Here is a 24368-nt window from a genome sequence, read left to right on the forward strand (position 1 = left end):
CTGGTTATAATGCAATACTTTTTTTTCCCACAGAAAATATCAAGCGTGTGGTGGTAATAATGTCGGGCCGTCGTGCTTCTTCATCACAACACGCACGCGCGCCGACTTTAATACAAAGAAATCCGCTATTATTGCGACGGTTATGTAAAAGGATGAGATTATCGATACGTGGATTAATGAGCGCCCAATGGCGGCGCAGCCCAACGCTCTCCCCTGAATTAGCCCCGCCGCCCCCCCCCCCCCCCCCATCCCATTGGACGTGGCCCAAAATAAACACAACTCCACACCAGAGTTTGACTTGTTAGATTTTCGTCTTTATTGTACTATTTTTGTATTTATTTTATGAATAATTTTTTTTCCTTGATTTTTTTTTTTTTTTTTTTTTTTTTTTTTTTGTTTTTTTGTTGCTAGCAGACCAACAAAAACATCGTCATTGTCATGGGAGTGTAAGTGACTGCAGAGGAACAAACATTGACAGAATGTGCTTTACAAAAGAGGACAAAGAATCAAATCAGATTTGTTTTTTGTCTTTACATCATCGTCATCATCATCATGTCCACGACAGAACAGTTGAAACACTCAACACACAGCTGGAGACGTCGCAGTGTTGTTTGTTGGGGTGGGGGGGTCCGTCTATTTGCTGGAGCAGTCTATGTACTGGAGTCCAATCTACCTGGATGGGCGGGGGGCTGGCTACAAAGCATAACGGCTGTCAATATAAAACTAGCAGTCTTATTTTTTTTTCTTTTTTTTGTATTTTTTGTTTCCACCAATCAGGGCTCTGTATAGGGGGGGATGGGAATGCAGTTGTTTTTCTAGCTTTACATTTCTGCATTTCTCTTGTGGATGATATAAAATGTCACAGACAAGCAGACGAAATGGAATGCGGGGTTGGTGAATTATTGCTTTCCGAGTATTTAGGATATTTTGTTTGTTAACTACATGAACTCTCCCAGCCGCTCGCTCCTTGTCACCATGGCGACCTGTTAACACGTGATTACTCCTTTTTTGGGGGGGGGGGGGGGTTGTCAAGGAAGGAGGATTTGGGTGTGAGGGGGGGGGGCTCAGAGCTCCTTGCTCAGCGAATCCCGGGAAGTTCTAATCCTCTTTGTGTGGCCTCACGCGCTGCCCGCCTTTTTGTCTGCTGAATGATAACAGAAGACAGTCAAAAGGTGTTCAAAATGAAGAAAAATCAGATTTATTAGAACAAGAACAGGCAGACGGACATAAAGTTGCCGGCTGGTGCCGACGGGATTGTGCGTATGCTGACATCACAGGAAGCGCGTTTGACACGGAACGTCGTCATCCTCGTCGCCCAATAAGCGTTTCGCCTTTTTTGGCGCCATCATGGTGCTCCGAACCCTGAGAGTGTGCAGACTACATTTGACCGGACCGCGCCTAACTTGACTCGAGTGGACTGGAAGAGTGATTCCCAACTGCTGTGCTTTGTCACATACGTGTGCTGTGAGAGATGGGAAATGAGCCACTTTCGATGGAAATCCGTTTCTCGCAGTAAAAAAACAATCAAGATTTTTTTTCTTTTAGGAGTAAAGCAGGAAGCCTTTTCTGCATCTGTAAAAAATATATTCAGTGGACCAATTGCAGGTCCGCTGTATATATATTTTCAACTTCATCACTGAAGTCTGCTACCACCAGTTTAAAAAAATAATACTAATGGCTCATGTTGATGTGCACAGGCGCTTCCGTTCCTTTTAGCTTAATTTCTGGACATCCTCGTTTGTTTTTTGTTTTTTTTTTTCATTTTAAAATGCAATCTCGAGTGACCTGGAAGTCAGCGAATGAGAATGCAGAGTCGGCCGCCTGTTAAGTGGCTAAACGTTAGCCCACTGTGCGTGTTGAGCGACGGCGTCAGTCGAGGCCGTCGGCAGGCCGGCTAAGAATGTGCTTGTGTTTACTGTATTTGGTTACGGCTGATCAATAAAGCGATTGAAAGAGCAACAGCGGCTGTTTCAATCCTCTATCTATCCTAACCACCTGTTATGGATTACAATTAATTCCAACTAGTGGTGGGAGAAAAATACCGTTGTTGAAAAATACTTTTTGCATTCTGGTGAACCCACTTTTATACAAAATGCGACATCAGGTAGGAGGATTGCTTTTATTTATAGCCACTTCCTTGTTCCCCAGTCAGGTCACTTTTTGATTGGTTTAAAAAGTTTGCAGGTTCTATTCGGGCTCCAGTGCTCTGGATTGCCTTACCCGTGGAAATTAGAGCTACTTCCTTAGTTGAAATGTTTCAATCTCGACTTAAGACTCGTTTTTACACTCGTTCTTGAGTTACCCCACGTATTGGCCTGTTTTACTGCCGCTTCTCCTCGCCCCCTGTCCTGCTTGGCGATGATTGAATCTGAGGCTGTGTGGCTTCTGGGCCGACCGACCGGGACAAGATCTAATATGGACCACTCTCCCGAAGGTGTTGCCATGGAAGATTCTGCATCAATGGGGTCAGGTCCTGCGGACGGACCACATTCATAAAGCATCTACTTGGAGGGCGCTTTTCATCTCACTAAATGGACTCTTATGCGCTTTTAATTAACATTGTCCGGCAACATACTATGTGATAAATGTTGCTCACTCTCTGCTCTGCCCAGGCGGCAATGAGCAAATCTGAGGCTTTTGCTGTCTGGATTCTGCACTGACCAATTGGGACAAGATCTGAGGTGGACCACTTGCCCGCAGGCGCTGCTGTGGAGGATTCTGCGCCGGACGGCTGGGCCATCTGCGGTCCCCTCTCAAGCGACATGCTTCATCCTTGAGGCTCAAGTCTGCTTTGCGGAAATGTGTTTTTCCTGTCCCCGGCGCTCTCCTTTGCCACTCTCTAACCCAACCGGTCGAGGCGGACCTCCTCGACCTCTTGGTCATCCTTCAAGAGGCATCGCTCCAATCTGCGGTCCCTCCTGTGGTTTCTTCATTTCTTGTGGTTCTGATTTGTTTTCCTTGCCTGGGAGATGACTCAACTGTGAAGTCCTCTGATGCTCTTTTGTGCTTAAGGGCTATCCAAACAAATTTGACTTGGCTACATTGTGTTCCACGGCACAATCGACGGTATCATGACTCGGGAGACGTCGTTTCCCCAAACGCATGAAGGTTTTTGGTGGTAAATATTGAACGTTTAATATTTAAGATCGTCAACCCGATCCATGTAGGATCTATTACCGGGATACATTCTCTGTTAACACGCAGCAGGATAATCTCGAGAGACGTTTGTCATTTGAGGTCGGAAGGGGCAAAATCGGGACAAAAACAGCCGTAACGGGCCTAAGAGCAACATCGGCCATTTCACTTGTGTTCAAGTACAAACTTTACACGTTCTGTCTTTGGTGGCTAAACTATGCAAGCGGTCTGTTAGCTTGGCTAACTTGTGCATCTCAGCTTTTGAATTGTAAACTTTTCACTTGTTTCATTTTTGGGCGGTCCAGTCAGGCTTGTTGTCTGTGCTAAGCTAACTGGTGCATCAACCTTTTTTACTTGTTCATGTGCAAACTTTTCACTCGCGTGTCTTGGGGCAGTGGAGTGTCGCTACCTGGTTGTGCTAAGCTAACTGGTGTGTGTTTCGTGCTAGTGTGCGAGCTCGTTAGCAGGTGGAGTTGGCAGCGCGACAGCCGTTGAGCGCGCCGCGGCACAGCTCGCGCTCTAATTGGTCAGCGGCGGCTGACATCACGGTGCGGACGATGGCCGCGGCCACATCTCGCAGCTCTCTCTTCCTCACCCCTTCGTCATCCTCATCTTCCTGCCCTTCCTCCACCCCCCTCAGCTCATCGCTAATGTTTGTTAGCACCGGCGGCTGTCTGTCGTTCACATCTCCTTGCTGGCTGCGGTTCTGAGGGTAGTCCAGGTGGTGGTGGTGGTGTAGTAACTCACCGCTGTTCACAGGTGGCGCCGTGGTGTTGATGACCTGGGCATTGGTCTCCTCCTTGGCCCCGCCCAGCTCCTTGGCCTTCTTAAGCGGGCTGTTGTTCTTCTTCTCGTCGTCCTCTCGGTGATCGTGGCCGTCGTCCTCGGCCGTTCCGTTCTCGCAGCCGTTCTCGCCGTTGGTGACGGGAGCGTGGCCCGGCGTCTTCTGCGCCTCGGGCTCGGCTTCCTGCCGCTGGAGGCTCTTGTCGTCGGTTTCTGCGGCAGCGTCGACTTGGGCGTCTCCTTTGCCGTCTTCTCCTCCCTCGGCGGTGGCGGCGACCTCCTCTTCTTCCTCCTTGGCGGCGTCGCTCATGTCCACGCTGGTGGACTTGCCTTTGCGCAGGATGAAGTTCTTGAGGGAGACGGCCCGGCCGAAGTGGGAACGCTTGGCCTTGGCGGACTTTCCGTCTTTTCCGTCTTCTGCTGCGCCGTCCTCACCTGAAGCATACAAAACATTAGTTAAAGACCATACCCTACTCTTGTTCCAGAAGGTTGCTTGTATCTTGGATTGTCGTTATTTTGCCCTTTTTACTATTGTTGGTCATGATGGTATCCCATTGAAATGAATGGAGACCGTTTCCGTATGCAACCCCTCCCGAACCATTGTAACTTCAAACGTTTCGGCTCATTCGGGATATTAAAATATTCATCAACACGCTGGATGTCAAGTCTTCTTCCTCCTGGCGCGTCTGCGTTTCTCTGGGTGTTGTGCGTGCAACTCACGGCTGACAATGAGGCGCTCAAAAGAGGAGTATGTGAACCGAAGTTGCGTTATTGGGTGTAGGCGTAGCTAGCTAGCTAACCGCACAGCTCAGTTGCGCCGTTAGCTAGCTAGCTAACCGCACATCTCAGTTGCGCCGGATAACATCATGACTCATGCTAGTTACTGGGCGCCGTTTTGGCAGCGCACAAAATATCAGGAAAATTGAAATGACACTTTTATGCTATAGCTCAACAATTCACTTCTACATAGTTGTTGAACTACATAGTATGTATTATTTATTAATAATTATATATAATTATATATATATATATATAATGATCATTTGTCTGGATTTTTTTTTTTTGGGCGGAGCTAAAACGGTCTTGCGGTGACAACTTGAGTCTGTCCTGGTCCACTATAAACCGTAACGAGCGCTGTCCACGGCTCGTCACTGGAATTCCGAGTTACTTAGTAATCGTAGCTTTCTATCGCTACTGCATGGTGCAGTTCGCCATCCAGCTCTGCCCACAACCTGAAAAATACCTTCTAACGGCTAAGCTAGTACGTGTTGTTCGCTCGTGGACCGGCAGCTGACTGGCGTTGGCTCCGTTCGGCGCTCCTTAGCCTTGCTCCGTGTGCAATAATGCGGTAATAGCGGAATCTTTTATTTTGAAGTCGGCTGCTGGCCGGCTGTCGTCACGCTGGCAACGCCGAGGTTGTGATTGTACGGCAGGTCCTTCAGTCGCATTCTGTCCATTTCCAGAAAGGTTGTTGCTTGGGGATGAGACAAACAATGGCTTGCCGCTTTGGACACCTCAGGGCAAGTTGCACCCAGAGTGAGGGAACACATTTTCAAGGAAAGGCATGAAACCTTAGTCATGTGAATCGAAGTTTTTTTTTTTTTTCCTTTTGGAAAGTTACCCGTTTATGGAGCACGAGCGCGGCGGTCGGCACACGCGATTCAGCCAGTGGCCGACTGCCGACGCACGAGCGAACGCATTTGACTGACAGCTGCAGCTTATTATTATCTTCGTTTTCATGATTTCAGAGCCTTATATTACATCTGGTGGTTTTCTTTCTTTCTTTATCTTCATTTAAATTTGGCGGGCTTTTTATAAACACTGGTCTGGGTGGTGTGTCCATGTTTCCCCCCCCCCCCCTTTGGTGGGACTTGAAACTGTTGTTATAAGCAATCAGAAGCATTTATGGGGGGAGGGGTCAATTATTATTCATTCGTAAATTTGTATGTTCGTGAACAGAGGGACTCTGAAGAATACGGCAAATGGAGCCGTGCTGCGTCGAGGAAGTGATTCGTTACAATGAACTAAACAAAAGCTTTTCGGACAACAAACGCTCTACTTCTATTTACATCCTTTGACGTAAGGAACAGCTTTGACTGAATTTTCCTCACAGGATTAATAGCGTGTGTACCCTTTGTGAGTGGAGCAGCACAAGCCAGCACGTGCGTTGCGTTGCGTTTTGGAATCGTCGCTACGCTCTGACAAACGTCATTTGGACTCTCGATTGGTTCTCCCGCTGATTTTGATGATTGAAGTTCTGTAGGTAACCGGGAAGAACGCATTTACTTACAACACATAAGGGATCCAACTTTTTCACTTCCGATGCCATAGCGCTATTGAAGCCTCGAATCTTGGCCCGATATCGGCAGTAATCCTACATACTCGACTTATTTTGCAATATGGAATGTTACAAAAGGTTCGATCCAGTGATATTACTCCAACAGAGAAGAATAATCAGCGACAGTAGGTACGGGGAAAAACTGAGCCATTGATTATTGACCAATGGGTTACATAAAGTAGCTTTCAAAATAAGAACTTACTCCAATTAAATAAAATAAATAGAAGTTCTGATCCTGAAAAATAACTGCTTAACTTAAACATATGCATATTCTACATTTGAGTAGATTGGCAGGAGGCGCTCAGCTGTCTCTGTGCGAGCCTTGTTGGCATCGCTGTTCCCGCTGTGCACGTCTCGACCTCCGAGGGGCAGTGTGGTGCACGCAATGAGAAAGTAGAAGTCACAAACGAATATTGTTAAAAAACTCGTTCGTATGTGTTGATACAGCGTTTGTGTACTAATGCTCATTATTTTGAGAGAGATATAAGTGCCGCAAGTTGGCTGCTAATTTTCGTTAGCGCTGCAATGGTTTTTCATTCGTTGTGTGTTAGCTTTTAGCTTGTGGTTTTTGTGACCAAAAACGAAGAAATGAAATCTGCGATGTATTTGAACATCCTATCGGCGTAAATAAGGTTTGCGAGTAGTTTTAGCTGCTGTTGTGCTCACGTTGCCTCTGCGCGCCGTCCGGGCGCTGCCGGATAGAAGTGCTGCGGCGGAGCACTCGATGGACTGCTTGCATACGAGTGGTAAAATCTGGGATTTTAGATCCAGTCCGATCCGATACTCGTTTTTTGCTGACATCGGACCGATTTATGATCTCAAAGATCGGATCGGGACAAGCCCTACATCACATTGCCTCCATCTCTAAGCCTCCTCGAGCTCAACGTCGCACTGCCTCCCCCAAGAGACGTTTCTCTCGCAGCATAGCGTTGTCTCAGCACGCCGATGTCTTCTGCACTCCGATGCTACCATCCGACTTTCTAAGCACAATCTGGTAAACGTTTGAGGAGAGTTTGGTTGGGTTGGGTTGGTTTAGCTTGGCTTGTGTTAGGTCAGATTGGTGAGGTTGCAGGAGTTTGTTTTGTTAGGTCACATTGGGTTAGGTAGAGTTACACTTGGGTAGGTTGGTTGAGGGTGGAGTTCGGTAGGGTCATGTTGCTTTAGGTCAGGTTGGTTGGGGGTTGGTGTTGAAGTTGAGTTGAGTCGAGTCAGGGTTGGGTTGGGTTGGCTTGGTTTAGCATCAGGAAGATTGAGCCAAAAGGAAATGTAATGCTCCTCCCACAAATACATGACATGAACAGAAAATGCAAAAAACAACAACAATGAAGTTTGCCTTTTTGTTTAAAGGAATCAAACAAACGAGATGAGAGGGAAAGAAGTGAGATTTTGTTGACTCGGGCTCTCATTTAAATTTCAGCTGAGCTGTTGAATATTTGATTTGGGGGAAGCATCGTCACGCTAGAAGTTAGAGTTTTGAAAAAGTGCAAGTTTCTGACCTGAGGCGGGGGCTGCAGCAGCGGCATCATCTTCCCCGCTGGGCTGGCACTCCGTATTTGCGCGCTTGGACTTGGGGATGACACGCTTCTTGAAGGAAGTCCAGATCTCGTTGGCGTGTTGCGTGACGGTGGCTCCTCCCGCCGCCTTCTCCTCCTCACTTCCCGCCGCCTTCTCCTCCTCACTTCCCTCCGCCTTCTCCTCCTCGCCGCCCCCCTCGGCCTCGGCCTCCTCGGCCCCTTCGTCTGCGTCTCGCGCCTCCTCCGGCTTGTCGGCAGAGTCTTTGTCGGCGGTCTTGATCTTACCGCTGATGCCCACCATGGACGGATCCCTCTTGAGACCCTGGAAGGTCCAGGAGCGCTTGAGCTTCCACCTCTTCTGGCCCGACTCCTTGGAGTCCAACGTGGAGGAGTCTCCGCCTCCTTCTCCGTCGCCGCCGTCTTCTGCGCCGCTGTTCCTCTTGTGTGCTTTCTGAGCCATGAGCTTCTTGAAGGAGTGCCAACGCTTCATGTGCTTAGTGGTGGCCGAGGAAGACGAGGAGGCTTTCTGCTCCGTCTCTGCCTCCGCTCCTACTTCTGCTCCTCCCACCTCCTCAGCGGCGGAGTCCGTGGTTGCGTTAAGTGCTTCGGGATCCTCCAGGCGGTCCAGGGACCTGGAGCGGACCTTGACTTGTTTGGGAGGTTCGAGGGTGTTGCCGTCCTTCTTCTCTGTGCTTCGATGGGAGAAGATCCTGGCCACCGGCTTCCTGATCAGATCTCGAACTGAAGACTTGGACTCTTTGCCCTTCTTCTCGTCATCCTTCTCTCCATTTTCCAGCGCTTTCTCTGCGACGGCCTCGCCCTCGCTGCCTCCTTCCGCTCCCGCCGGCTCCTCTGCGGTTTTCTCTCCATCTTTCTCGGCCCCTTCGGCGGCGCCGTCCTCTGGCCCGGCTCCTGCTGCGCTGCTGGGTTCTTTCTTTTTTCTCCCCGCCATCACCTTACCCAGGCCGCTCTTGTTCAGGAAGGAGTCCAGGAAGGAGGTCTTGTGCTCGTGGTTCTCCGAGCTATGAGCGGGTGCCGCCTCGCCGCCGGCCGCTCCGGCCTCCTCATCGCCGCTCGCCGCCGCATCTGCCGACGTGTCGTTTTCGACAGTCTCTTTGGTCGGCGCGACCTCGCTGTTGCCCGTAGGGCCGTCTTTGTCCGTGACCTCGCTGTTGACGGTCTCTGAGTTCTGTGCGGGTTGTTCGGCCTCTGTCTGCTCGCTCTCTGGAGTCTTCCCATCTTCCTGGACCGCGGGCGCCGCGCTGGCTTCCGTTGCCGCCATTTCCTAACGTGACAGCAAACTGCGACCAAAGAAAAAGTGTGTTCCTTCTTTCCTTCCCTGGCCTTGTTCCCTGTCCACTTCCTCGCCCTCTCTAGTGATTTGTTAGGCAGTGCTCTCAGCTCATGGAAAGCGGGGTTGAGATGGACGGCGTGGAGGGAAGGTACTCAGCATCCTACTAATCCTCCCGACTCCTGTGGAAAACAAGGCGGCAAAGAGTTAGCGTGGCGTCGATGAGTTGCCAAAGGACTCGGGTAAGAAGTGAGAAGCACGTCTTTGACACGAAACGCAACACTTGAACCACGAAGGACTCATCGCATCAATGAACGTGAGGGAGCGGGAGCGCGCCACTGCCAGACAGAAAGACAGACGACGGAGACAAACAGACGGGCGGCTAGGCTGAAGGAGACCGTGTGAGCGGAGAGGGGTGAAGATTATTGTGACCGGCTGCCATATTGGATCTGACTCTGCAGAACCAGAGTGGACGCGCAGGTGCACATCTCACCTGTCTCGCTCCCTTCTTACTTATCTGGTGGGGAAAATTCTTTTCTTTTCTACAAATCTGTCTTTGTTCATCCACTGTATCTTTGTCAGCTATTTGTCAGACGGCAGAATCTCCAATGAACCTGCGTTGCCAGTCGTACAACGGAGTAATAGTTTTGTGTTCAACCAGACCTCAAATCAATCGAGTGACTGTTTGAAAGTTGTCTCCAGCTCGATGCAGACAAGATGGACGTAATTTGGCCCCAAAAAATGAAATCTTCAAAATCAGGGGTCTCCTTAGCGCCGCGTCGTTACAAATCAAGCCGGACACCTCGGCGTCATTGTTGGCGCACGCCTGCTTTTTTTTTTTTTTTTTTTATGACCACCTGAAGAACATTGCTCGGATCGAGGGTCTCGTGTCTAGAGAAGACACAGAGAAACGGGTTAGATTCTTGTAATGCCGTCTTTCCGGGTTTAAACAAGAAATCGATCACCATCGGCACACAAACAGCCCGACCGTCTTTGTGTGAACCGAGGCTACGATAGCTCACTGTATATTTTTGTCAGCTTTTTCAATGTAATAATGCATGCACTTAAGCTACTTGTGTAGCCACAGCTGCCCTGCTTCTGACGGAAGCGCGGCTGCCATTCTGCGCCTACGGCCCCTCCGAAATACGTGCCTTGCCTTAAAGGTTGGGAAATGCTGCTCTATTTAACCATCAACAAATATTACGTTGGCATATTTTCGAGTGGGAACGAAGACACGCGCACATGTCAGAAATGAACGCCTCCCCTTGACGCTGCCAACACGTCCGAGCGCCGAACGTGAAGGATAAAACGCCAGCCGAGGCGTACGTTAGGTTGCGCAAAGTGACGGTCTACAATAACGCAACGATTCGGCTGTTGTGCCCGCGTTGCTTTTGGGTCGCGGCTGCGAAGGCAGACATGATGAACGCCCGCCTTGAATAATTCATCTGCCACAAGTGAACCTTGTGCAAACAGTCTTCACGCGAGCTCTTTCCACGCCGTCACGAACGCAGCTCCTCTCGTCATTTGGACACAATTCCTATCAACGTTGGATCGGAATCGTTTGGCCACTTCAAACCAAAATGGCTGACTTCCTTCCGCTGTCTTTGGCCGCAACTTCTTGCCACTTTTTGTGGGTCCAGTCGTGATAGACACGCCCACCACCGACCTAAGGATGAATGTGTGTTTTAGTGTGTGTGTGTGTGTGTGTGTGTGTGTGCGAGTCTCATTATTCTAACCAGAATGAAACACCAGCAACATTTGTCAACTAATAACGACAAAGCTCGAAAGATGAATCAAAATTCAACATGTTCTTGTTGTTTTCTTTTCGCTGAGGCGCAAGGAAGAAAAGTGACATCACACTGATGAGGAGGACAAAATGGAGGGAGGAAGCGTGCCAGCATTTGTCTTTTTTTTGCCGTTGGCCGCCGCCGTCGTCTGTCTGGCTCGTGCTGGCTCTTCGCCACTCATTTCTTCCTCATCTGCATTCGTCCTCCCTCCTCTTCCTCACTCGTTTTTTGATTTTCCCCTCCATCTTCCTCTTCCTCATCTCGTACGGCCGCAACACGGCGCCGATGACGTCCCAGCCAGCGAGCGAGAGCGCCGCAGACGCGTGACCCGCGCTGACCCCAGCTGGTCGTTTTGTGACAAGCGCATCCGATTCCAGAAGGGACGAGAGCGACGACAACATCCCGGTACACTTCGAACCCGGTACTCCCCTTGAGACAAAGGCCGGTCCGCCCCAAAGACCGGACACCGCGCACGCCCAAAAGCCATGGGATCCATGTGAGGAACGCGCACATCCGTACTGTGCATTGGGGAAAGCAAGCCACCTGCGAGCAGACGCATGGCGCAACGGCGACGGGCAAACTCCTCAGCTCGACTCGGCTGTCCACCTGCACCTCCGAGACACCAATGTGCATATCGTGGACAGGGAAGACGGGAGGCTAGAAAGAGGAGTGAGGGAGGCCATATACACGGAGGTGGAAAAGCCGTCGCCTAACAGAGGAGGGGGCTTACGACGTCGCCGCTCTCCCGCTCGCAATGCCCGTGGTGCATTCCGCAGAACCGCAATAATTCTGCCTCCGACAAACAGCACGGCCTCCTGGACCGTCGGGCAGCTCCACGACTGCTTTACAACTGAATGGGACGTCAAAGTGGGAGTTTCCACCTAACGGACGACGGACAACGGCCTCGCCGCTTATTTGCCTTCCAAACGAATGTTACCAAACATGCTTTGGGGTGTGCCTCCAACTTGGAGCAGCAATAGTTGAGTTTTCCACACCGACGGCGGCCGGCTGCCGCGTCCTCACTGAGACTCGTCGCGCGACCCGATGAAGTGCGCTCGCCCAACGTCTCCTAAAGCCGGCCGCGCCGATTGGACCAGACCGCTGTATAAAAAGAAGAGTTGCCGGTTGTACTTGATCACATTAAACCGTAAAAAGATCAGGGATATGGGGAAGCGGCGCGGGGGCCAATCCCGGCCGACTCTTCACACGTCACTCGTGATGTCACACCAATCCTTGGAGGCGTATTTGCATGGCACCTGATATTCTGTGACATATATCATCTGCATAATGCTATCCATCCATTTTCAAGACCGCTTATCCCGGTTTGGGTCGCAAACTCGTTAGCGTGCAGCCGTTACTCGCTGCCGACAGACGTGGCGGTGAAGGTGACCCCGGGTGAAATTTGGAATATCGATGGTGTGTGCGTGTGCGAGAACGAGGAAAAGCGTGAATGGACGGCGTCAAACGGAGCGAGGCGGCGGGCGAGCGAGCGTCTCCGCTCGGGCAGGAAGCCCACCCGACGAACGCGCCTCCTCCAAAGGGAGGCGGCCTCAATTCAGACGCCGCTTAAATGGAACACGAGCTCGTCGCATCCACTTGGACTTAATTTGATTTGTATTTTGTTTTGGGTGGGGCTTGGGGTGCAGAAGAACCATTTGAGCAGGAAAGATGGATTGTGATTGATGGACTGCAAAGCATCCAATCAAACGATAGCACGTCATTATTTGTGCCAAAATGGAGGATTTTCTGTCTTTTCAGGTGTGGCTTCTTGACATTTTGAAGAATTTCCCCCCAGTTGTGTCCGACTACCCGTTAAGCTTAAAATACTTGATAATGTTAAGATGTGGGCGGGAGGGGCCGCCGCTCGGGCTAGCTTCGCCTCTGCTCGGAGTGAAACTGGGCTGAAGTGGTTTTCGAAATCTGAGTCCCTTGAGAGCAAAGCGGGACTTTTCGGGTGCGGCGCCGCGAGACGTCGTCGCGGGTCGACTCACGCCGGACACGGCGAGCAAATTTCACGTTGCCGAGCCGAACGGGCTTCGGGAGCTGAATTTTGAAAGGAATCTCCTAATTCTGTTTCGGAGTCACAGATCAAACATCAGATGGCGCTAAGCTATGCTAACAGAAAGCACAACACGGCAACAAATCAGATGCTAGATGAAGGTAAACAAAGACTTTTGATGATTGTTTTGATACATTTAACGTTTAGCTTGAGAGTAATGTGTCCTTGCGTAGCTGCTGTCGTTGAGCAGCTTAGTTTAGCGGCGTTCCCGCCCGCTCGGCCCTTTTAGCGCGCCGGATTTAGCGCGCCGCTAATCCAGCGTCAGGAGAGCAGCCAATTTAAAGGGGATTGACATCCCCGACTGTTTTTGGATCTCTGTTGCTACGCTGGCGATCCAGTGAGCCTCCGCGCGCTAACGTTAGCCTCTGCAACGCTAACATCGGCATTGAAAACACAATCTGTTTAGCCGCTAAAATGTCGAAATCAAAGGTGAGCGTATTGACAAGGTGACAGCTGCGTTATCAGGGGATTCGTTTACACTCAGCTGAATTTAAAAAAAGTCAAGTTCAAAAGATTTGCCCAACTTAGTAAATTCGAATCTTTGTTGTCTGAGTTGTGCTTTTGTGTTTTGTGGTTTTAATCGGATGGTACTTTTACACAGCGGCCGACCGGTTAGCACATCCGCCTCGCAGTTTTCAAATATCGATCGGATAATTGCTTAATTCGGCTTTTTCCATGAAAACAAACTCAAATGCATCTTTTACGCAGTGTTGAAAGACGTCGCAATACACCAGAGGGCTCTGCGGTGAGACAGCCATTTTGCATTCACACAAAATGAATAAACACTGTAATTTCTCAGGCGTAAAGGTGTGGCAACTATCGCATGTCTCTCCCACTACTCTGATTGTATGACGACAAGAGTGTCACGGCTTTAATGAGGAGTTGGGGTCCTTTATGTGCTTGTACCCGCGGAGTTGGATGGGCAACACGTTGCGGGCTGCCTGGAAGAAAATGTGTCCTTAAATGACAGTTGCTGTTGGAAATGTCCAGGATTACAATTTTAGTTACATTTGAAAAGTAGTTACAAAAATGCAGCTTGTTTTTTGCCCCCATCCGCCATTTTACTTGCTCCTCGTACAGCCGATGCTCGCGATTGGCTCTCGCTGGTCATGTGCCATTCTGCCGTAGTCTCTAATGTGACCTACCTTTCCAAATATGTCCTCAACGCGCCGTCTTGCGATGCAATCTATTAGTTTGTCTGCGATTTTGAAAAGATTCGCCTCGGAGTTACACTTTTGAACACAAAAGAACATCGCGGTTTCACGTTTGCTTGAAACTGTTTAACCAGAAAGCCTCGCTGAGATTACAAATCTCCTTTACAAGTGTGTCCTGGTCCAAGACAACAAATAGTCAGCAAGAATTGCCTTATAAATAAAAACATGCCAAGAATACAGGCCACGATGATGACTTCGAGCCGTAATAAAGCCGAAAGCGCCATCGTCTCCGCTTTCCAAAGACCCGAGACGCAGCGAAGATGCGTGCGTGTACAAAACGCCACCGTAGGCAATCGGGGCCAAAACAAGTTGCGGCAAAAGACAAACCGGGGACTTGTTTCTGCACACTTTCTGCTTCTTGGCAAGCTGCTGAAGTTTGAAAGAATGCATCATCCAAGTATTTCTAGGATGCGACAACAATCAATCACGTCCCCCTGAGACGGAATTAAAGAAGGCAAAGTCCCGTGGTTGAGTTGTTGAGTTACTGCACATCATATGTTTAGTTTTTGCATGCGCAACATTGTGCCCCGTTTTATTGAGAACAATAACGGTCCCAGGAGTCAACCCTGAGGCACACCGGTTTTCAGTTTTAAAGGGCCCGAAGTCAGGCCTTCCCTCCCGCCTGCAATCTGTTTGACAGATAATTGTCAAACCGGCTGAGAGGCTGTTCGGACAGACCCGTGCCAAGTAGTCTGCGTCCCCCAATCTCGTGCTCCAACGCTTTTCAACGTCCGTCTTATCCGACGACTCAATCGCATCGCCGACAATCTTCAAAGCTGCCGCTCTTGCGCTACGCTTTTTCAAAAAAATCCCATGTCAATTGTCCTGTAGCGCGTCTTTACAAGGTCGGCGGCGACCGTGACGACGAGCAGCCTCGAAATCTCATGTCAAACGTGACATAGCGCTCCTTTAAGATAAAGGTCACGTCGTGCGCCTTGAAGACGAGTCTCCCCCCAAATGTTCACGTATTTCACCTTTAGTGCAAATGTCAGGCCGTGCGCCTTTACAACCCAAAAACCTCGCCCGGCGCACCAAATGTCACATCGACGCTCGCGTCGCGCACCTTTGCAAGGAGCGGCAACTTTCAAACGATTCTCGCCTCGTTCACCCTTGCAAGCTAATCTCTTGAAGCCAAAACAACTCCCGTGCCAATTTTCCCGCAGGTCACATTTAGCGGGCGGCGGGCAGGCCGCCACCTCGACCTTTGAACTTTGGCCCCGAGCGCGTCGCTGTCGGAAGCAGCTTAGCAGCACCCGAGATGTCGATCGGCCGAGGGGGGGGGGGGGATGGTCGCTCTGTCTCGAAGTTGAAGCGACGGGATGAGCGCGCGCCACACGCCGGGACGACGACAACACACACGCTCAACATAAATCATCGTCGTCATAATTGGAACATTTTCATCGATCATCTGGTCTTTTCCAAAACGTCTTTCGCGTTAATTCCTCCCGATGTTGTCGCAATACACCAGAGGGGTCTGGGAGCTGAAGTGCCATTTCACATTCCCGCAATGGCAGACGGCAAATGAAATGCTGTTATTTGTCAGATACGAATGAATATTTATGTATGAATTGGTGAAAGTGTGGCCGCTATTGCGCGTCTTTACCGTTATTACGTAAAGAGTGTAATGGCTTTAATGAGCCGTTGGTCTCGTTTATGAATTTTTATGCGCCGAGTTTGAAGGGCAACGCGCGTCACTTGTGCAAGTTACAAACTGTTCACAGTATGTCTTTACGGTTATGAACCTTTGCAAGAATTGTATTTCGGTGGGCCGAACACCATTTGCTCTGTCAATAAAGATTGTCTGGCTCAGAAAGGGTCAGAAAGGGTTGGGTGCCCGTCACAATTTTGTGATCCGGAAGAGGAACCGCCCACTAAACATTTTCAAAAGGTTGCAAAATAAAGATGATGACGTCATCCGCGGCGACACACGACGATGACGTCAACAATGGCGACTTTCAATGTGCGATCAGCGTCTGGACCCTCGGCCTTCGGCGCCGAAGGTGGTCTGCCGCTCTCGCTTTGATCCTGGACGCCCACTTTTGGACGGCGCCGCGGCCTACCGACAAAATAAGCGACAAATTCAGTCACAGCTGTCTGCTTCTGACGGGCATCCAACAGTGACATCATTTCCAAAATGGCTGACAAGAAGAGGACGGACTTGAACAAAACCTAAAAAAAAACACAAATAAACCTCCAAACAAGTATTTAAAACCTGAACATTTCTAAATGCAATCCAAAATGGGACGAACTGCATGAAATCCCTTCGTAAGCACACATCTCCTCCACCCTCAAGAAGACCCCCAAAATGTTCTCGGTGGTCTTGTGGAAGCAGAACTGTTGCTGGCCCATTTGTAAATCGAATCTAAATCTAAAGAAAACGTAAGACTAGCTTCACGTTACTGTCAGAATAATGGAAATCTAACGTGCTGGCCAAAACCTCCTATGTCCAAATTTGGTCACTTCCTATTTGTTGACAAATGGATGCTATTGGTCAGTCCCCACGTGGCTCTTTTATTGTCAACCACAACAACAACCAACCAACCAAATCCAAAGCAAAAGCCAACAAAACTGCCGAAAAAGAAGACGAGGCCGTGCCGACTTTCTTGCGGCCTTCGCTCGGGAAAAGGCGCGTCGACGGAATGCCACAGGTGTCAAACGCGAGGCCCATGTGATTTTATGTGGCCTGCTAAAGCAAATCACCTACTTGGTGTTTCTGGCTAAAATCGTTAGCATTATTCCAAATTGGATTGGATGAATTGAATTCATGTTGAGCTATTGCAAGCATTATTTTTGTTACCGAACCCTTTTTTTTTTTTTTTTTTTTTTAAAAACAATAGTTTTAAAAGCTAGTTATCCTTCAATTTGTGGAGCGGCACTATTGGCAGCAAGTTGGGGCCGCGAATCATTTTCCCCCTGAAAAAAAAGACCGTTTTGATCCTCGGCCCCATCGTGTAGTAGTAGTAGTAATAATAATAATAACGCATTGCACAAATTTATTAGACACCCTAGCGGCGGCGAGCCGCAGCTGCCCTGCAGGGGGCAGTCTGACGGAGGCGTGGCTGCCATTCTGCACCCGCGGCCCCTCCGACCACCACCAAACATCCAACCGCATTCGTTCGTCAGCAATGTGGGTCAAGCGTCTTTCCCGGGGACGCGACGACGACACTCGCTCGGGCGGGGTTACCAACGGCACAAGTTCCCACTTCCCAAAAACAAACGCGTCCTCCCTCTTGCGCACGACAAAGGCAACACGCAAAGGTCAACAAACGAGCGCGCGACTCTTGTTCGTCTCGACGCCGGGCTCGTCTTCCCGCCGACGAGAAGACGAGAAGCGCGTGACCGGCATGCGACGGCCCAGTGGGCGCCCGCTCCCACAATCGCGGCCTTGTCTTCCCCGCCACAGGCCGCGTCTTGTTCCTCTGCCGCACGTCCGTCCGTCACCATCGTCCTCAAGCAAATTTCATCCTATTCGCTTTGGCGGATGCGCGGCGCTAGCACCAACAACGTGGCCGCAAACACAGACGAGCTCGTTCACAAACCCGACGCTATATTTCGCCAACTCCTGGCGACGGTTTCAAAACAAACGTCATGAGCGGAACGATTGTCAGTTTCTCTGTTTTTTTGTGCAATCCAAAAGCTGCTCGACCCACTTGCGCGTTCGGCGAATCAGGTGAAAGCGCTTCCGCCTCGCTCGGGCGAACGGCGAAGGAGACCGTTCTTCAAAGCGCGTGTCGGAAGTTTAAACGTCGACGATGTCTTTTTTAAACATAAGATGGCACCACAGAGCCACCAACGATGACAAAAGGCTCATATTATATTTATTATTATTATTATTATTATTATTAATCAGTTTAGTGTGAATAAATGGCAGCCGTGTGTTTACCTTTTGTCCGAAGACACCGGCCATCAAGAAAACAAGATTTTTGCAACTTTAGCTTCCGACAATCGACTTATGAGTGTTAGCGAAGCGTACGCAGGAAGTCACATGACATTTCTCTTCTAGCGGATTATCCATTTCCGAAACACAGACCGAACCAAAATATTGCCCGACGGTCGAACCTTATTGCAGCGCGCAAACGTTCCATTCGTCCATTTTGCGGCGCGGCCGTCGGTCGCCGCTTCGCTTAGTCGTGCGACTTTCCCGTGTGTTTCGCCGCTCTTTTTGCGTTTTGCTAGCTCATTATGCGGCCGAGAAAAGCAAAGGCGTTTGCGTGGCAAGGGAAAACGATGTTCAATGTACAAACTTTTCAATTTAGAAATCCCCTTCAAGAACTAATTGAGTTGGTAAATGGAGGTTGCACTGTAGATGCTAATTGTTAGCCCGCGTGCCTATGGACTTTCCCATTGTATGTTAGCATTCAGCTAGCAGGGGCTAGGCTTTGAAATACACAAAGTGCAATTGTCTGTTTTAATGTTTAGTGTGAGCATAAACAGCTTGAAGCCTCTTTTGGGAAGAATATCGACCGATTGCGTCTGCCAAAAGTGCCATACGGCGCTCGTATCTCGAGTTTGCGCTCGCAACTCAAAGCCCAAAAAGAACAGAAATCGACAATTCATACACGGAAAAAGCGCCGACCTACCCTCGCTGTTTGCGGGCCGGACGCTGAACAGCCAAAATCCACCGATAATTACACCGATTACATTGAACTGTTTTGTTTTTTTTGCCAATTAAAATGAACTGAAAATATTGCAAAATATCGTCAAATATGTGAACGGGTACACGGGGTCCGCCGTATTTGGCCAAAGCGGCTTCAGCTCTACGGGAGTCTCTCCGAAGTAATAATAATGATATTCGTAAATAATAAATAATACTCTCTGAAATGACACGACGTTATTTATTGCCGATGAGTTTGCTGACCGACGAGTTACGGCTCGCCACAAACTTCGTCTTGCCTTCTTCGCTCCTTCCTTTCTTGTTTCCTTGCTCCCTTTTGTCAAAATGGAGTTTTGGGGTGTGCATGTGGGGGGGGCGGTTTTTGGGCGCAGGGGGGGGCGGTCACGCTGGAGACAGCAGGTGCTCCAGTCCCGCTGAAGACGGAAAAGAAAGCAATTTGCATTTCTAACCAGGCCCCACCCCCCCCCCCCCCTCCCTTCACACACGCACACAATGTCCTCTCCTCCATTTTGCAAACTTGGAAGATGGCGACCGAGGACGCCTTTTAGCGACTTGAGGCGCTCTGGGCCGCGCCACGAAACAAAAGCGTTCAAATCGACACACGCAAGCAGACTAACAAAAAAAACGATCTGCAACTAATCAGTTCAGCAAGTGGCCACCGGATGGCGCTAAAGCAATTTTCAGGGGGATCCAAATGAAACTCCTCAACGCACTTCAATAATATTCAATATGGCGGCACATTGAGGTATGAGCCAGTTTTGAATTTTCCCTTCTCTTGGAAATGAGGCCAGTTTGCATCATCATCATCTTCATCATCATCATCTTGTTCCATTGAAGTCAATTGACAGTTTTTGGGTGTACAATATTGGCAAACGGCAAATGGCCGAGTTTTGGGGGCAAATGACGGACCGCTTCCACACACACAAAGATTGCGAATTAGACAATTTGCTGAGGCGCGAAGTTCACACAGTCAAAAAGCTCCTTTGAATGTCCGCCGTTGCAATTTCTACATCAGTCGCACACAACTCCAATTTCTTACGCTAGCTTGTGTTTCATTTTTGTGGAAAAGGAGAAAACGACGTCTGTTTGTCACATTTCAATCATATGCGAGCGAAATCAAAGTCTTTGGGAGCACTCGAGTCAAGCTGAGGGTGGGGGGCAAATCGGGTTCCCCCCATAAAGGCTTGTGCCGCGCAGGATGAACATTTGGAATAGGGACAACATTCGGATTATTGCGACGAGCGAAGCGGCGATAGCGGGTGTCGAAATGGGCGGGAAGCGGCTTTGGGGGTGGGGGGCTCCCAGTGAATTTCTCATTGAACAAAACAAGTGAAGCGCCAAATTCCCAACAAGAGGCCTCCTTGTCTCTTGTGCGCGCGCGCGGCCGTGCGGCGTCAACTCAACTCCAGCAAATCTGATTCCAAATTTCAATACGTCTGTCATTTGGTCATAGAAAATGCCAGAGACCCCCAGCCCAACCACCCCGCCCCCCCTCCCTCCCCTGGCGCGCTCCCTTCTGTCTGTCTTTGTGCACGCGCACACACATACGCACGCTGTCATTCTTGCCTTCGTTGTGTTGTCCGCTTTTTTTTTTTTTTTGCATTTTATTGTCAAACAAGTTGGTGCGTTCGCGTGAGGGATTTTTGCGTCCTCGCGCACGCGCGCACATGTATGACAGACGCGCACGTGCCTCGCTGAAGAAAAAGGAAAATCATTGTGACGCGCACATTTTGGGGCAAACGTCGCCAGACAGCAACAACCGGCCGCAGCACTCGATTGTGCCCCTCCGCCGCGCGAAGGAGACCCCAAAATGTGTGCGAAGCATCAGAAGGCGCACGCTTGTCTGCTTTGTCGCCATGACGAGGAGGAGGAGGACCTGTAGCCTCACCTGCCCCCCCGCCTGAGAAGGGGGGGAGGGGGGGGGGCAAAGATGAACGCACGGAAATAATCATTTAAAAAAAAAAAAAGACAAACTCACCTGCTTCCGTGCGTGTAAATCCGTTCGGTGCGGAGGAATAATCAGCTTGTTGTGTGGCGGACTGCGAAAGACGACAAATCCTCCCAGACGTCCTCGCTCGCTCGCGCGCGCGCTCTCGCTCTGTCTCTCTCTCTCTCCTCTCCCCCTCCCCTCTCGTTGTCTATGCCCCCCCCCCTCCTCCCCTCTCCTCAAATGGGCGCGAGGGGTCGCAAACAGCGGGACATGGGCAAGTCTTACGCGCGCGCACGCTACCCTATGGTTGCCCCTAGCAACGACGAAGACCACCGGAGGCCCCGCCCCTCAAAAATTTGAAGATTATCTCCATATGGAGGGGGGGCCTTGTGATCATCTTCTCCAATGTGCGCGCTAAAAATAAACGAAGAATTTGTGTGGAGACAACAAAATGCGCCCCCCCCCCCCCTTCCCACGTAACCCCCCACCCCCCCCATGGCTTCTTCATTGACGCCATTGTTTGTGCGCGTGCACGAGAGAACAATAGGAGCGAAGCATCAGGCTGACTATGAAAAGAGGGAGCGCTTGGCTGGGCTGGGGGGGCTGAGGGGTCAGGGGGGGCTGGGGGGGTCTGACCCTTTGCAACGGGAGCTGAAGAATCTCCCACAATTCCTCCCAACGTCCACGTCGGCCTCGTCCGGAAGCTTCGCAGCAGACGAGCCCAAATTCCACAACTTGTTATTTGTTTAGTTTCGTTTTCACATCACGGTAAAGACTCGACCCGATCGGTCGATTGGAATTATTGCCAGTTGTTATCCATCAAAAGCTCATCATTGCGGCGAAGAAAAAATGTCTTTGCCGTTAGGTTTCCCAAATGAAGTTTCCCATTTGGAAAATGTCGCCGAGGACATTTTGGGATCAATCAGATTGTTCTTCTCTTTTCCAAGAAAACAAACCCAAAGAGTCCCCTTTTTTTCTGTCTTCTACAAATGTCACTCAAAATGTCTTTACCGTTAATGTCACACGATGTTGTTGCAATACACCAGAGGTATGCGTGACGTTTAAGAACCGCGTTTACGTTGGATGGCTCAAATTGAAGATGGTCAATAACGTTTTGCAAATACAACTTGAAGCGCGGTTGTTTCCGCGCGGGAGACGTTTACCTGGAGAAAAACAACGCGGCGTCCAAAAAAAAGTGCTACGTTCGTAAAGTGTCTTTAACGTTATTGATCAGATGACCTATGACCTTTTTAAACAAGCTAGAAAAGGACTATGTTGAAACATAACAAGTCAACAAGCAAAATACAGCAAAAGAGAAAACATCAATCAAAGAAATCACCCGCCCGGCCTGGGCAAATGTTTTGTCCCGGCGCTGAATAGCGACGCGGCTCTCGTTAGCGCTTCCTAGCTCGGAAACCTTCGGCGCCGTCGTCCGCTCGAATCGGAACGAGAGGAGCGAGCCGTTGTCCGTCGGAGGAATTGGCTCGGTTGCCGTCGCAGAATTTACCCAAAAAGTGTTCAGAAAAGTGAAAGATGAAATTGCATTCAAATGTAGCGAACGGTGAAATTGCTCCGGCCCGGCCGCGAGATCGACGGCCCGAAACCTCTTGTCCTAGAAGCGCCCCCGGAAATCTCAATGTCCGCCGAGTGCCGCTCAAAGGAAAATGTCCAGCAAAATTGCGACTGCTTTTTCTTGTGCTCCAAATGTCCAAAACATCTTCTGGGACTTCATATTTGCTGAATGTCCACGTTGGAAGATTTTCATCACAAACATCTAAAAGTTCGCCTGCTGGCTAAATCAACGTGAAATTTTGCCAATTTCAACATTGGCTAAATGTTGATCTGGCGATCAATTTTCAGCCAATGACAGTCGCTGAATGGTAGAAAGAAGAAAAAAAAAAAAAAAGAGGAGGAAGAAATAAGAACACATTTGTGTGCTTGTTGTTGATGTTCCACTTTGATTTGAAGACGATTGGACCTGACATCGACCTCCTCCTCCTCCTCCTCCTCCTCCTCCTCCTCCTCCTCCTCCTCATCATCAAATACACCGTCAGTAGTGGATGATGACGTCATCAAGTCGTGCTCCAACTAAATATTTGGTCATGCGTGCGCAGTCCAATGTCATCTGGATGTCAGCAAAGCGAAAGCAGCGACGGCTGCGTGCGTGTGCGCGTGTGCGGCCTGAGCACGAGATGAAGACGAAGAGTCGGATTGGGAGAGGGCGAGCGACATTGACGGAGAGCAGAGAGAGAAAGTCGGCAGCGAGCGAATGAAAGACGGCGCTTTTCTGCTTGATTCAAAGACGTTTCTCGAAAGCTCCGCCCGCTTTCTCCAGACCTTCAACACTAAACAAAACGACTTCCTGCAAAACAACACAGAATGAAGGTCAAAAATCATCTTGTATTGTTCACAATACAAATGCGGTTTGCAAAACCGGCCAAATCCTGATTAGCACTTGAAGTCATTTTCTCATTTTTGATTATCCATCGCCGATTGGCCGAGAGCGGCGGCCTTTAGCCCAAATGAACTCCTACCGTAGCCGATGACCTCGGCCGCCGCCGGGCGGAGGAGGAGGAAGATGAAGGCCAGAGGAGAAGGCGACGACGACGTGGGAGCGCAGGACAGCGGGAAGAAGGGATGGAAAACGGGAGAAAGGATGGAAAAGCGGAAACGAGGCAGGCAGCCGAACGGACGCACACGCGCGAGGCGACGGGAAGTCGGAGGGAGGAGCCAAAGAGGAAAGGATGAAAGAGAGGAAGATGAAGATGTCTCCTTTAAACTTATGAGAGAAACCAATGATTTGCTAGCAGAAAAAAACCATTGGTGACCCCCCGCCCCCTTCCCATAATCCCGTCCTGTGTGGCAAAGCGCCGTCGCCGCGGGGGCCAATAGCAAGCGTCCTGGCCGATTAGCCGGCGTGATGAAAACTTTCCCAGTGACGTAATAACCCCGCCTCCTTGGCATTGCGATACTCATCGCCACGACGACGGCGACCCTTTGCCGGCTTGAGCGTGTGCTGTTGTCATGACAACAGACAACAACACGGGCAAAAGTATTGGGACGTCTTCAGGAAGTCAAAAGTGGAGAAAAGGCGGAGTTACACGTTGTGCCTTTCAAAAGCGCGTTGCCTCTGCTAGCTAAATGCTAACATAAATGGAAAATGCCATCGACATGCTAACGAAAAGCCGAAATAGCTACACGTTATAAGGCGTGTCAAACTCCGGCCCGTGGCCCAAATCTGGACCCTACCAAATGTGTAAAGCTGGCCTGCGGGTATACAGCGCATGTGCCGCAACGCTTTGCTAGCGTGTCGGCGAGCGCCGCCTCCTTTTCTGTCGCTAGCGTCTCCTCATTTCTACTCCGAGGCCGCCGAGTTTTAAGGTTTGATTTTCATTGAAGGACGTTCCTACTTTTTCTTTTTTCCAGAGAGAGACAAAATAATTGATCGATTTCAAAAGCGGCACGGTGGAAGATTGGTTAGCACATCTGCCTCACACTTCTGAGGACCGGGGTTCCAATCCCGGCCACGCTTGTGTGGAGTTTGCATGTTGTCCCCGTGCCTGCGTGGCTTTCCTCCTCCCACATCCCCAAAACATGCGTGCTAGGTTGATTGAAGACTAAATTGCCCGTAGGTGTGAATGTGAGCGCCAACGGTTGTTTGTTTCTATGTGCCGTGCGATTGGCTGGCGACCGGTTCGGGGC

The 24368-nt window shown here is 50.0% G+C and overlaps 1 protein-coding gene across 2 annotated transcripts; it reads right to left on the reverse strand.

The window, feature by feature from the left end:
- Positions 1-292: 292 nt before the first annotated feature.
- si:ch211-137a8.4 (neurofilament heavy polypeptide) lies at positions 293-21104 on the reverse strand. Of its 2 annotated transcripts, none has more exons than XM_061781862.1 (4): positions 20715-21104; positions 7753-9243; positions 3883-4353; positions 293-1141 (listed from the first exon to the last, which is right to left on the reverse strand). In XM_061781862.1, the coding sequence occupies exons 2-4, from the start codon at positions 9050-9052 to the stop codon at positions 1119-1121; spliced, it is 1794 nt and encodes a 597-aa protein (XP_061637846.1). In that variant the 5' UTR covers positions 9053-9243; positions 20715-21104; the 3' UTR covers positions 293-1118. The 2 variants fall into 2 exon arrangements, with proteins under 2 accessions (XP_061637846.1, XP_061637845.1); XM_061781861.1 differs by having other exon boundaries at positions 293-1144.
- Positions 21105-24368: the final 3264 nt, after the last annotated feature.

This window comes from Phyllopteryx taeniolatus, chromosome 8, assembly GCF_024500385.1.
Source record: "Phyllopteryx taeniolatus isolate TA_2022b chromosome 8, UOR_Ptae_1.2, whole genome shotgun sequence".
Taxonomy (NCBI): Eukaryota; Metazoa; Chordata; class Actinopteri; order Syngnathiformes; family Syngnathidae; genus Phyllopteryx; species Phyllopteryx taeniolatus.

What these genes read in the sequence shown, in the direction of transcription:
- si:ch211-137a8.4 (XM_061781861.1), bottom strand. Translation starts at nt 9,052, where the DNA reads ATGGCGGCAACGGAAGCCAGCGCGGCGCCCGCGGTCCAGGAAGATGGG. An exon ending in TGCTGCAGCCCCCGCCTCAG is followed by an intron (nt 4,354 to 7,752) that starts GTCAGAAACTTG and finishes TGTATGCTTCAG; the next exon opens with GTGAGGACGGCGCAGCAGAA. An exon ending in GGCGCCACCTGTGAACAGCG is followed by an intron (nt 1,145 to 3,882) that starts GTGAGTTACTAC and finishes GTTATCATTCAG; the next exon opens with CAGACAAAAAGGCGGGCAGC.